Source organism: Natrix helvetica (genome assembly GCF_964273705.1).
Source record: "Natrix helvetica genome assembly, chromosome: 3".
Classification (NCBI taxonomy): Eukaryota; Metazoa; Chordata; class Lepidosauria; order Squamata; family Natricidae; genus Natrix; species Natrix helvetica.
This window is the reverse complement of record NC_138549.1, coordinates 126,525,980-126,539,697: the sequence shown is the minus strand read 5'-3', so window position 1 is coordinate 126,539,697 and position 13,718 is coordinate 126,525,980. Positions and strand designations below refer to the sequence as shown.

General features: G+C 38.8%; 1 protein-coding gene across 1 annotated transcript; it reads left to right on the top strand.

The window, feature by feature from the left end:
* The first annotated feature begins 3,128 nt into the window (after positions 1 to 3,128).
* LOC309389594 (gastricsin-like) lies at positions 3,129 to 11,799 on the top strand. Its single transcript, XM_081948146.1, has 9 exons — positions 3,129 to 3,191; positions 4,579 to 4,726; positions 6,295 to 6,412; positions 6,555 to 6,673; positions 7,495 to 7,694; positions 9,082 to 9,204; positions 10,195 to 10,342; positions 10,830 to 10,928; positions 11,631 to 11,799. Exons 1-9 carry the CDS (start codon positions 3,136 to 3,138, stop codon positions 11,784 to 11,786), a joined length of 1,167 nt encoding a protein of 388 aa, XP_081804272.1. The 5' UTR covers positions 3,129 to 3,135; the 3' UTR covers positions 11,787 to 11,799.
* The last annotated feature ends 1,919 nt before the right edge of the window (positions 11,800 to 13,718 follow it).

Here is a 13,718-nt window from a genome sequence, read left to right as displayed (position 1 = left end):
CCTTTAATTTGGACTCACCAGTCAAGGGGGTGACTGTGAATACCTGCTGAAGAACAATTTGTTGCTCTGGTTGCAAATCTGGTTGTTGAACCAGGGGATGCTGGGGTTGCATCATTGGCCTTTGCGTGGCAACATCAAATTGGCTTCCTCGAATTCGCCTTTGACTTTGCCTTTTTCCATCTAGGGAGGATTCAACACCGCCAGGGGGTGTTGAAGACTTAACCTTTGGGGGCAAAGTTTGGGCTTCTGTAAAACTCATAGACAGATCTCTAAAAATCTGGTCCAACTGCTTCATCTTTTGCTGTAATAATTTTTCTCCGCCAGCAGATGGCAGTGCAGCTTCACTTTTTGGCTGCCTCACCTTTCTATACGTATGCGGAAGTTCAGTTGACTCAAAGGGACCACGTGACCTCGGTGACGTGTACATGTCTCTTTGTTCTAATTGACCAATGAACTCTGTGGGGTGTGTCTTAGGCTGTTGTTTTGAAGACAAGATGGCGTCCTCAGACATTTTGGGAGTGGGGGAGGTCGATGGATCGAAACCATCCTCTGCTACCAAGTTGTCAGGGGAAAAATGCCCTGGGGAAATCTGAGATCAATGGACCGTGGCTGATTCCCTTCCGCATATCTTTTGAGATATTAAAAAATAAAATAAAAGTCTTTGACAAGTATATTCTAATTAATAAACAAACTTTAATAATAAAATAAAACAGAAATAACTAATGGTTACATTTTGATAATGAAAAGCTACGTCTGCCAAGCTGGCAGCCGAACAAAGAAGAAATTTTTTTTGGAATGTGTAACGCGTGCGCAATAAATCACTTTCAGATAACATTTTGTTTTATGACCTGCGCAATAAAGCTTTCTTAGTTTAACTCTTGAGTGTCAGTTTAGGCAGTTCAGGCCTAGCAAACTTTTTAACATCGTGACATACTCAAATGAAGCTGAAATTAAGTTTTCAACTGGGCCAGGAAACACTTCAGGAATGATACCAATTTCCCTCCAGAATTCTCATGAATTCTCATTCTTGATGTATCTCCCTTTGCCCTGGTGTTCCTGCTGCTCTCTTCCCCCTAGCAGTGTCCAGTCACTTGTTTTCCTTTCTGCCCATGTCAAAGGGATTAACAACAATTTCACTAAGGACCCTTTGGCTAACAAACTCCAGAACTTGAGTGCTTCTACCTAGCATTTAGCAGCTGTGATATAAGGAACCCACTCAACATCGTCCCCTGGACATTCCACTCTCACCTGGATAGCCAAAAGAAGACAAGTTCTACTTTCAATGTGCAGGATAAGACAGATTCACCACACCCCAGTTTTTCACCTAAGAATGAAAGCAATTGCTGCACCCCCTAGGTTCACTTCCCAAACCATCTGAACTTGAAGTCATTAATCCAGTCCTCAACTCTCTGTTCTCTGGAGGCACTGTCTATGGAGATTCCCAGTCATCCAGGTCATGGTTGTCCCAAAGGTTGTACTGAAGATGCTTCTTCAAGAGGCAACTGGACTTTCTTGAAAGTCCTTGAAAGTCCAGTTGTCTTTTGAAAAAGCACCTTTGGGTCTGGAGGCACTGATGTAATCCGACTGGGTCTGTCACAAGTTACAGAAAACAAGCTTTCTTAGGTCTGAAATCAGAAGTTAGAACAGAGGTGACAGCCAAAAAAATAGCTCTTGTTTCACACCACTGCTTAAGTGAAGGTTCTTAGGATTCATGTTATTTCTTTTGGTGGGCCACCAACTGGCCTGGCCTCCCCACATCCTCTGATCTTGCACAATTTCTTTGAGTTTTTCTATGCTCTGATTGGTGTCACTTTGATAGTGTCCAGCCACTGTCTTCTTTGATTGCCTGGTTTTACCACTAACTCTTTCAAACATAATTGCTTTCTCCAGTGAACTCCCCTGCATGACATGATTGACATGGCATCCTTATTGCAGAAAATGAGATAGTATGGTCAGAGATAAGAGAAGGGCAAAGTTGAGAAATGGATGAATCTGTAGTCAAATGATCCTAAACTCACTGGCTTTCATCAGGAGTTAAAGGCTTCAGGTAATAACAGACAATGGATGATCTCTTCCTGAGATGAGAAGAAGTGTTGACAATCCATATAAACAACATTATGTTATCAATTAGATGTTTACATAATCTGATTTAGAAGAGGAAAACTTCCTGGGTGTCTTCTCCCCTCCCCCACTATCAACTGCATTATAGTATAATGTTCTACTCACACTCCTTTTGCTTTGTTATGGGAGACTGAATCCAGGGATGACCAACTAATATATTTAGCATTTCCGTATTTCAGCTGCCAAGGATGACAAGGAAGGGATGCTACTAACACAGTGAGTTCACTAGTGTGTGTGGTTTGAAGGTTTCACATTTAAAGGAATGTGAATGCTTTTTTAAATGATAAAAATACCATTAATATTTTTAGTAAATAGTAAAAATTACTATATTTTCTTCATTTGTAAAAATTACTGTACCATGGATAATTGCCATTGTGATGCTGGGTTTTAGATTATTCGGGATTTCCCGAAAATAGAGTACGAATTCTGCTTGCTTATTCCAGTTGCATTTCAGAATGGATCTTCTCTGAAATAAATGTAACCTTTCCATTTAGAATATTACAACATGGAATTGTTGGGCTGCTGATATGATGTAGATAAGCCTTGGATGGAAACAATATAGATTACATATCTGACTTCAGTGTGACCATGTACTTTTCCATTTTAAATTCAGACCTATAAACAAAAAGTTTCCTTCAGCCTATCTTTCAAAACACACATCAAAATTGTTGTCACAAGTCGAAATATTTTAATTAAGAGAACTGAAGATATGATGATAAGAAGTAGTACCAATCTCTGCCTTTAGAATATTATGAAAACAGTATTTATTTTGCTGATTAAATAGGTTTACATAAGATAAATTTCTACATGCTTTTGAGAAGAATCTTGGTATGAAGTATTATGATCCATTGATAAGGACTCCCATATGACTTTGTGGATTATGTTCATGAAAATATGCCTCAACTCAGGGTATAAAAGAAAGGAACCTCACATAGCCATTCTTACCCAGTGTTCCAAGTCCTTGCAGGAGCTAAAAAAAATCAAGTTTGCAACTGCTTTTAGGAAAAGAGGGCCATGAAGTGGCTAATTCTTGCTTTAGTGTGCCTTCACCTCAGTGAGGCTATTTTCAAGTGAGTATAGCATAATTATATAATAGCTTCAATTGCCTTTCAGCTTCAGTTGCTCTCTTAATTCAAAAAAATCTGTTTGTTTCTCTCTCTCTCTGTCTCTCCTAATTGTTTTCTTTCTTAAATGATGTCTGCATACCTAGCTCCAAAAAAGGTTTGGATTGATTTGTGGAAGTCATGGGGACAGTAGACATTGCACTTGATGTACCTGCCTTTGGAGACCATCTGGTGGGAAACTCATGGACTTTCTTCAGCAGTTGATTGGCTACTGCTGGACTAAATGAGTCAGGGGTCTGATCCAGTATATATTATGTTTATGCTTTTATGCTCACTGCATTTCTGTATCAGATGGATGTCATTTTCCTAAAATATTCAGAAATCATAATGCTTTTGGGCATAGTTTCTAGAACAATGTATGCATTTACACTTTGTATGCTATCTTGCTGTACAGTGCGTTTATTTTTTCATAGGATTTTTGCAGAAGAATTGCATCCCCAAATTCAGAAACTATTCTTATGTGCTGAAGATTAACTGGATTCACTTTATGCTTTGGCTCAAAAGTAGACATTAGGTAGCCTTTTCCTAGGGATGTAGGACTACAGTTAAAGATGTATACACTAGGATAAGTCATTACAACTCCTAGGAGACCCCCAGATGCATTGTTAAAATTAGGAGTAACAATCATCCTGCGTAGTTTTTATGATAAATAACACCTCTGTTTCCTATGTGGAAATGATGTAATACATTTTTGTGTTGCATTATGCAGATAATTCATCCCATTCCATCTTCTCTCTGCAAAAATATTGAATCAGATTCCTTTTTGGGAGGGAGGCATTTAGTCAACTGGAATTATGCAGATACAGCCTTGGCTTCCAGCACTTGATAGCAATAGCACTTAGACTTATATACTGCTTCACAGTGCTTTACAGCCCTCTCTAAGCGTTTTACAGAGAGTATATTGCCTCCAACAATCTGGGTCCTCATTTTTCTTCAGAGAGATGGAAGGCTGAGACTGCCAAAATGCAATCAGCTGGCAGTCAGCAGAAGTAGCTTGCAGTACTGCATTCAAACCACTGTGCCACTGCAGCTCCTTGATAGAATAGACAACATTAGATAACATTGTGTTATTATTCAAATTTGTAATCCTATTGTAGAACAATAGAGTTGAAAGGGGGGCATTTGAGTTCTTCAGTTTGATTTCCTGCTCAATGAAGAAAAGATTTAACCCCTGACAGAATCAAACAGAAGTTAACATTACTAATTAAATGATACTGAGTTCTGTCCAGGTAAACTCTTAGATCACCTACAAAATCTCAATGAAAAAAACTCAATATGAGAAGTGTCTAGAGCTGCCAGTTTGATTCTCTGCATAATTGCTTATCTCACACAGAGTCCCCTTAAAAAAATTCAAGTCCATGCGGGAAGTGATGCAGGAAAAAGGTGTCAATGGACCACTTCTACACAAGTATTATGATCCAGCCAGAAAATATTTCAATAGCTTTGATGTTGTTGATGAGCCCCTTGCTAACTTCATAGATGTGAGTATCTGGTTAATTAAAGGCAAATTATCACAATTTCATTTGATAAAGTAGACCATAACCTACTACTAGATAAAGTAGAAAAATGTGGGTTAGACTGTATCACCACCAAATGGATTCGTAACTAGCTGACCAACTGCACTCAACGTGTAGTCCTCAATGGAACTGCATCTACATGGAGGGAAGTATGCAGTGGAGTACCCCAAGGCTCTGTTTTAGGTCCAGTACTCTTCAACATCTTCATCAATGAGCTGGATGAGGGGATAAAGGGGGAACTCATTAAATTTGCAGATGACATCAACCTGGCAGGAATAGCCAACACTCCAGAAGATAGACTTAAGATACAGAAGGATCTTGACAAACCTGAACATTGGGCACTATCTAACAAAATGAAATTCAATGGTGAAAAGAGTAAGGCTCTACATTTAGGCAAGAAAAACAAAATGCACAAGTACAGTATATGTGGTACATTGCTCAATAGTAGTATCTGTGAGAGGGATCTTGGAATCCTAGTGGACAACCATTTAAATATGAGCCAGCAGTGTGCAGCAGCTGCCAAAAAAGCCAACACAGTTCTAGGCTGCATAAACAGAGGGATAAAATCAAGATCACGTGAAGTGTTAATACCACTTTATAATGCCTTGGTAAGGCCACACTTGGAATACTGCATTCAGTTCTGGTCGCCACGATGTAAAAAAGATGTGGAGACTCTAGAAAGAGTGCAGAGAAGAGCAGATTAGGGGACTGTAGGCTAAAACATATGAAGAATGGTTGCAGGAACTTGGTATGTCTAGTTTAATGAAAAGATGGATTAAGGGAGACATGATAGCAGTGTTCCAATATCTCAGGGGTTGCCACAAAGAAGAGGGAGTCAAACTATTTTCCAAAGAACCTGAGGGTAGAACAAGATGCAATGGGTGGAAACTAATCAAGGAGAGAAGCAACTTTGAACCGAGGGGAAATTTTCTGACAGTTAGAACAATTAATCAGTGGAACAACTTGCTTCCAGAAGTTGTGAATGCTCCAATACTGGAAGTCTTTAAGAAGATGTTGGATAACCATTTGTCTGAAATGGTATAGGGTTTCCTGTCTGGGCAGGGGGTTGGACTAGAAGGCCTCCAAGGTCCCTTCCAACTCTATTATTCTATTCTAATTATGTCAAGATGAAAACTAGACAGGAAGAGTTTACATTAGTTGAGAAAATCATAGGCCTGGTTCCAATTGCAATTGTGTTATAATTTGGAAATCGGGGTAACTAACATCAAACACACTTACATGTACCCAATTAACCATGAAGCAGGTATGAAACCCTAATTAAATTGCAAGTGTACTTATGTGGCTATACAGTATCTACTTAAAAAAAAACCTATTAAGAATCAGTTGGAATTCTAAAGCCATGTTTCTGAAATCTTTATTTCTTCTACATTTTTAGCTATCAATATTCCTAAAACATATTGAACAATATGTTTTAAGTGTGTACAGAATGTTCTGTTGGATGTGCTAAGTCCTTACATTATCAACATTCAAGTGTGGAAGCCCTGAATGATGACCATGTTTCCTTTTTCTAGATGTTCTATTATGGAGAGATCACTATTGGAACTCCACCCCAGAAATTCATGGTTCTCTTTGACACTGGGTCATCCAATCTCTGGGTGCCATCCGTCTATTGCCAGAGCGACCCTTGCAGTGAGTATTCTTTCTCATTCATTTAAGAATAAAAATATGCATTCTTTTTGTCCTCCACACCTATTATGCTGTTATTTAAACCTGGTTTTGTTGTGGATTCAAAAGTAAAATTTTCTCTCCCCACTCTCATTTCCATTACCAGGAAACCATCCATTATTTAATCCCAGTCAGTCTTCTACTTATTCCAGCAAAGGACAAACTTTTGCTATACAGTATGGAAGTGGTAGTCTCACTGGGGTCCTTGGCTATGATACTGTAACGGTAAAGTATTTGTTTGACTTTATATTCCTAGCACAAGGACATTATTGGTCAGTGACTGAAATCAAAATGATAATGATAGTTAGTAATGAACTGAATCTTGAAAACATTCAAGCCTGCAAATACTTAAATGTCATAGATGTAGAGAGAGATTGGGGCATTTCCACTGGTCTTACCTTCTGCTGAAGTATCATGGGGTTTAGATAATTTCCTTATATTGCTGCCGAGACTTTGATGGGCGAAGAAGGGAGAGCTGCTAGCTGGTTGATGTGGATGGCACAAAGGGAATATCAAAAGCACCTTCCAATCTTTTCCAAAGATCATTGGATAGAGGACTGGGCAACACAACACCTTCACTGTTGTGAGAGGGGAAAATACTAGGAGCTGGTACAGAATAGGAATTCAACCAGTGTTAGCCTCTTGCTCTGAGAGCCCCAAATAACTTGTCTTCTCTCTTTTCTACATCCAAGTATCTATTTTGGTTCATTGCGAACACCCTTCTCATGACATTAGCTCTTCCAGTTGATTGCATATTTATGTGTTGAACATTTGAAAATATAAGAAAACTTGAATGAGGGTTCTCTTGTTGAATCTATCCATTTATATCAAAAAGGCTAACATTTTGAAAATCTTTTTAATATATTTCATGATCAATTGACCACGATGTTAGACAGGTTTCCCATCCTCTAATACTCTGCCCAGTGAATTATTCCTCTATTACAACAAAATAGCTTAGCTATCAATAATTTCAATTTTCTGGACTTCGGTTAGGCTATTGTGCTGTATACTTTTCCTATCTTTTGACTCATCCTGTTCCTTTGTAGATCCAAGGCATTTCTATTACCAATCAAGAATTTGGCCTAAGTGAAACTGAGCCTGGCACTGCTTTCCTCTATTCGAAATATGATGGCATCCTGGGCTTGGCCTATCCTGACCTTTCTTCTGGTGGTGCCACTACTGTAATACAAAGAATGATGCAGGAGAATCTACTTGATTCTCCTCTTTTCAGCTTTTACCTGAGTCGGTGAGTATGAAGTCTTTTCTACCTTTCTTGTTTTAATGTGGCTGTTTCGGTTTACTACAATGATTGTTTCTCAATTGTCGTCTATACCTTTCTATGGGGAGATGGACAACTTAAGATCACAGGGTCTTTTTGACCTTTGGTTTCTCACATTACATATCTGTTTTAGAAAGCTATCCAGTGGAGGTTTCTGTAAGATATTTATAGTAGATTCTCTTTGGATTACACATTTCAGATCCACAAAAGCACTTCTTCATATTAATTTAAAAGGTAGACAGAGAGAGGGAAGTTTTTGAATATATCAACTTTACATTGCTATGTAGTACCAATACTAGGTAGCACTGAGGAAGAATGGTTATTCTAAAAAACGTCCTATCAGTTTATGGCAGGATAGAGATTTGAACACAGAAACTTTTGGTAGTGATCATTAAAGTCTCAGCCGCTCTAAAGAATTACTGAGTCCTAGCCTTGAAATGCTGCTCAAGCCTTTCTTTTAAAATTATGAAAAAAATGCTCCTCCAGTTGCTTGATAATTCCCCCCCCCCCGATTAAAATAGAGTCTACTTTGTCTACATTATTCTCAGGGTGATTTAGGAGTTCTTTAGAACAGGGGTCTCCAACTTTGGCAACTTTAAGACTTGTGGACTTCAAGTTCCAGAGTTGAAGTCTACAAGTCTTAATGTTGCCAAGATTGGAGACCCCTGCTTTAGAGTTTTAAAAATGGTTCTTGAAATTACTGATATAAGACAGAAAGTATTATTTTTTACCTTATCATACTTGTCCTTTACTCTGTGTAGCTCCTGATTTGCCGGATGATCTCACATTTCTCTTTAGCACTTTTCAGGGTGGATACAGAGAAATGAAAAGACCTATTAACTGTCATCCTGGACAATAGTTTTAAGATATCAGAGTCAGATTCCAGATTAGTATTTTGAAACATTTCTTAACTATAAGAGCAGTTTGATAGTTAACCAAATACCCAGAGAGGTGCTGGGCTCCTCTACAACAGATTTGTTAAAGGAGATCATAGTGAGCGACCATTCATGACTGGTTTAAACCAATGTAAACCTGATTTAAACTGAATTCTACTCCAGATAGTGAGAATGGATTATCTAAACAGACACTTCTGTTTCTGGGGTTGCATGATACTGTTTCTTGGCACAAAGCCAGGGGTGTCAAACTCAATATCATTGACGGCCACATCAGGGTTGTATTTGACCTGGGGGGGGCAGGGTGAGCGTGGATGAGGTGGGCATGGCCAGATCGATGTCGCAGTGAAAAGCCCCTCACACGCAGGTCCGTTAGTCAGCTAAAAAAGGAAACTTTGGTATGAACCAGCAATATATCTCAATAAGACTGTCTTTCTGACTTTCTCCATTGATCTTATTAGGAAGCCAAGCACGGAGGACGGTGGTTCACTTATATTCGGAGGAACTGATTCCAGTCTCTACACTGGTCATATTAACTGGAGTCCAGTCACCCAAGCCATGTACTGGCAAATTGCAGTTGATAGGTAAGGTTGTTTTTAGAAGTAATGTTTATCGAAGAGCCTGATGGAAAACCAACAGAATCTTAAGTCTTATATGAGGAATAATTCCTTGGAGATGGGATTTTGAAATCGCTATGTCAAAGGACACCAGTGGGGCCCCAGAACCACTCAGAATGTTGCAATTGGTAGTTTTTGATATGACAGAAGGCGAAAGTATTAAATAGAGAGGTATCCAATTGAACGTAATAGCAATAGTACTTAGGCTTATATATTGCTTCACAGCGCTATACAGCTCTCTCTAAGCAGTTTACAGAGTCAGCATATTGCCCCCAATAATCTGGGTCCTCATTTTACCAACCTTGGAAGGATGGAAGACTGAGTCAACCTTGAGCCTGGTGAGATTTGAACTTTCAAATTGCAGTCTGCTGGCAGTCAGCAGAAGAACCTCTGGCTTCCTACACCAATGCATCTCTGATTCTACTAGTAGCTGCTGGTCAGCAGTCATTAATTTTGTATTCTAAAAATACGCCTTTCCAGCTTGCTTTTATTTCTGGGACACTACTTTGTTTTCCCGAAAATAAGACAGGGACTTATTTTCTTCTGACCCCTCAAATAAACACTTGGGCTTATTTATGGGTAACTCTTATTATTTTTGAGGTGGAGGAGGCAAAAAGCATGGTCACTTCATGGCTGATGTTGTGTTGCAATATTTTCGAGAAGGACTTATTTTCAGAGGAGGGCTTATTTTAGCAAATGTGCTCAAAAGCTAGATTGGACTTATTATCTGGCCAGGTCTTATTTTTGGGAAAACAGGGTAATCTTTTTTTTCCTCTTTGGAAGCAACCCCCTTCCCCCCATGACTCAGGGCAAGAAAAAAACCAGGGTAAAAGAACAATCTGAGTTTATACAAAAATAACCACAGCTGCTCCTGTTTTGGTGATGCCACTTAATATCTGTTGAACAATTGTGGAAGAACAATATGACAGCAAATATTTCTGGACTTTCTTTCTCTAGATTCATGGTCGACAACCAGGTCACCAACTGGTGCAGCCAGGGGTGCCAGGCGATTGTGGATACCGGAACATCCTTCCTCACTGTTCCTGGGCAGTTCTTTGACTCCCTGATGCAGCACATTGGAGCCCAGCAAAACAACTATGGCCAGGTAGGGGAAAGCTGCTATATGCAGGGACAGGGAATATTGAGTGCAACTGGCAATCCTAAATATCAGCAAGAGGCCTGGGATATTCTTATTGTGGGTATGAAAATATTTCCCAAATGAATCCAATATATGATGATGCAAAAACAGACTCCCTTAATACTCATTTCATTTATCTAGGCAATGAGAATTGTGAGGTGGGATGGGAGGAAGGAAACTGTACAGCTATCTGGCAAGACCTACCATATATGGTTACTAGTTCTTAGTTTAGCTTTTGTCAAACCAAACCAAAGAAGATGCTAGGGGAGGTTCAGCTCCCATCCATCTGCCAGTATAGGGAAGAGTTGGTTTTTTTCTTAAGGCTAAATCAAAATCAGAAGGGGATCAGGATGTTGTGTAATCTACTTACTTATTTACTGTCTAGTTTATCCCTTAGAATATTGAAATTATGGTTTTTGTACATTTTCTCTATATTTTCTTTCCTATTCTATAGTTTGTGGTTAGCTGCAATAACATTCAGAACTTGCCGACCATCACATTTGTCATCAATGGAGTTTATTTCCCCCTGAGCCCATCTGCCTATGTCCTTCAGGTAGGTCATTCTTTTCAATAGCTGTTTCCATGTTGGTCTTAGGTATCTGAAATTACCATGTATCAGTCATTTACAACTGCTCTAGAGAAAGGCATAGCACAGTTGAATCTCTTCATGACATTTTATTCTCCTTGCTGTCCTATGGAAAAGCAGAGAACATGACTTTGAGAAGCCTTCATGGGAAAGCTGAAGAAAGGAGCTAAAAAAGTTGGCAAGATACTATGGTATATAAAAAAGATATGGGGCACCAGAAGGTGTAGAATGGTGTAAAGCATTGGGGCATTTAAAAATAAATATTTGGGAGGTTTGGGTAATTGAGGCCAACAGTTTGTCTCCTGGTGGTCCATATATTGAACTTTAGATCATACTTTTCTTGTAGGGAATTGAGTAATAAAGAACTGAGCAGGCCTAAAAACATATTCTTTAAAATGAAGTTTGCAGAATAGTGGATAGTCCATTTTATCTATTTCATTTGACTGTACACCGCCCCGAGTCCCTTTGGGGAGAGGGGGCGGTATAAAAATCGAAATAAAGGTAAAGGTAAAGGATTAAAAATCTTGGCAGTTATAGGTGATTACAACTATAGAGAGTTGGAATACTGAGAGTTAAACTTTGCTTTCTCAAGTTAACTGCTTTGGGTTATTTCTGATATTTTGTCTTAGCCCAAATGTTTTAATGCAGTATATGTCTTTTTCTCAACAGCGTTCTAGTGACTATTGCCAGATTGGCATCATGCCTACTTACTTGCCATCCCAGAATGGGCAGCCTCTGTGGATTCTTGGTGATGTCTTCCTCATGTCCTACTACTCTGTGTACGACTTTGGCAACAACCGAGTTGGCTTTGCAACAGCAGCATAAACATATCCAAGAGTCTTTTCCAGGGCTTTACATATGCAAAAATCTTCCACTAAAAGTGATTATAAGTCAAAATTGGTTTCCTTCCCAAATTAACTGGAAGCAAATAAAGAATGATGATGCAAAGGACAGTCTTATGAGTGAATTTTTACTTGGCCAACTTGACAACATGGTACAGGAGAGATAGTTGGAAGAAATATGGCATCTCAATGTTTTCTTTGAACAACAGAATTCTTATATTTATTATTTTTTAAATCTATCCCTATTCCAGGAGCTAAAGAAAGACTATATAATATCTTATTAATATTTTTAATATTCTTACATCATCTTATAATTACATTCTTTGTGTAGTTGCCTTGAATAGACAAAACTGCAACCAAAGAGTTCCTTTTTAAATATAGAAATAAAATTAAATATTGGTCCTAATAATTCCTTTAAATTCAATAAGAAAGAAGGAAAACCTATAGGCTAGTTTTTTGTGGGGATCAAATCAGGAGAGTACATACTGAGCATACACCAAGACAAGCAACAGCATGTCATCAATTTTGCTAGAAAATTACAGCTTCCTTTATTGATCTATGATTTTAAGAAAATGGCTGTACATTGTGGTTTTCATGCAACCCTTTTCACATCCTTTTATATGTCACATTAGAGCACTGATTGCTGCTATGAAATTATGCAATGATAGATTATAATACTGAAGAGTCTACAGTGTGGAGAATATTCCACATCAACACCTTTTCATGAGTACTAACGTAAGTGGGATCATCTCTAAAATGTACACAATGAGAAGGAATATCTCATTTTTTGCAGAAACCTCCATAAACGTAATTTAGTTTTCCCTCCACTTAATGCAGTTCACCGAGAGTTAGAAGAAAAACAGTGAGCAATGCGTCTGAATATATAGATGTATGGCTGATAAACTCCATATGACTTATTACTCAAAGTGTGGTGGGAAGAAAACAAATGGAAGAATGAAAAGACTTTTAAGCCTAACTTTATAAAAATGAAAACCATGAGTGGAGGTGTCTTCTAAACTTTTAAAAGATGCTGACTTGGAGTTGCCTTTTCTCTTCTATTTGAAGCTATCTTTGGGCATATTTATTTATTTGATAAATTTATTTGCTGCCTATCTTGCTGCAGGGCTATGCTAGGTAGCTTACAACAGTAAAAACAAAAAAAAATGAAAAGAAGTGTAAGCCTAACGGTAGCAAAAAAGTGAAACAATCAAATAAACAATGAAAACACAGTAATATAAGATTTAAAAAATGGGAGGGAGAAAGCAGGGAATACTGGGGAGGAGAGGTGGGTTTGCTATCAATCTAGTAGCCACTTTCAGTATGCAATGTTGTGTGTGGGGAACAGACAAGGAGCCACATTCCAAAAATGTTGTTTATTCAAGATAAGAGCAGACTATAAACCAACATCCAGTTTCCGGCTGACAGCTCCTTTTAATCTCAGCGAATTAACCAATAACTTTAAAATACATCCGGCACTGGGCATATCCCTCAGCTGGAGATGAAGAAGAGCAAGGTGGAGTCCATGGCAGTGGACCCTCAATAACAGGTGCTTCATTCTGCACTGGACTCAGCCCTTCCAATACCATTTCCCTGCATTGTCGTCCCTCTTGCTCTTCTGGATCCCCTCCCCAGTTCCTTAGCAACTGTCCCCACTGCACGACTCCGAAGCTGGTCAATATATCAGCGCCACTGTCATCCATCCTCGAGCTCCACCCAATATGAAGAGGGACCCATGACTTCTGTGATATGTACCGGCACCCATAGAGGTTGACTGGTATTATTTCAGGCATATACTCGGTCACCTTGCCCAAATGTTCTGATTATATTTTCCCAGTCTGAAAGGGTTTCTATCGAATGATCTGGATGTATTCTATGTTTGATCACTGGCGGCGACCCATAAGTAATTTGGCTGGGC

What these genes read in the sequence shown, in the direction of transcription:
- LOC309389594 (XM_081948146.1), top strand. Translation starts at nt 3,136, where the DNA reads ATGAAGTGGCTAATTCTTGCTTTAGTGTGCCTTCACCTCAGTGAGGCT. An exon ending in CTCAGTGAGGCTATTTTCAA is followed by an intron (nt 3,192 to 4,578) that starts GTGAGTATAGCA and finishes TATCTCACACAG; the next exon opens with AGTCCCCTTAAAAAAATTCA. An exon ending in AGCAAAACAACTATGGCCAG is followed by an intron (nt 10,343 to 10,829) that starts GTAGGGGAAAGC and finishes CCTATTCTATAG; the next exon opens with TTTGTGGTTAGCTGCAATAA.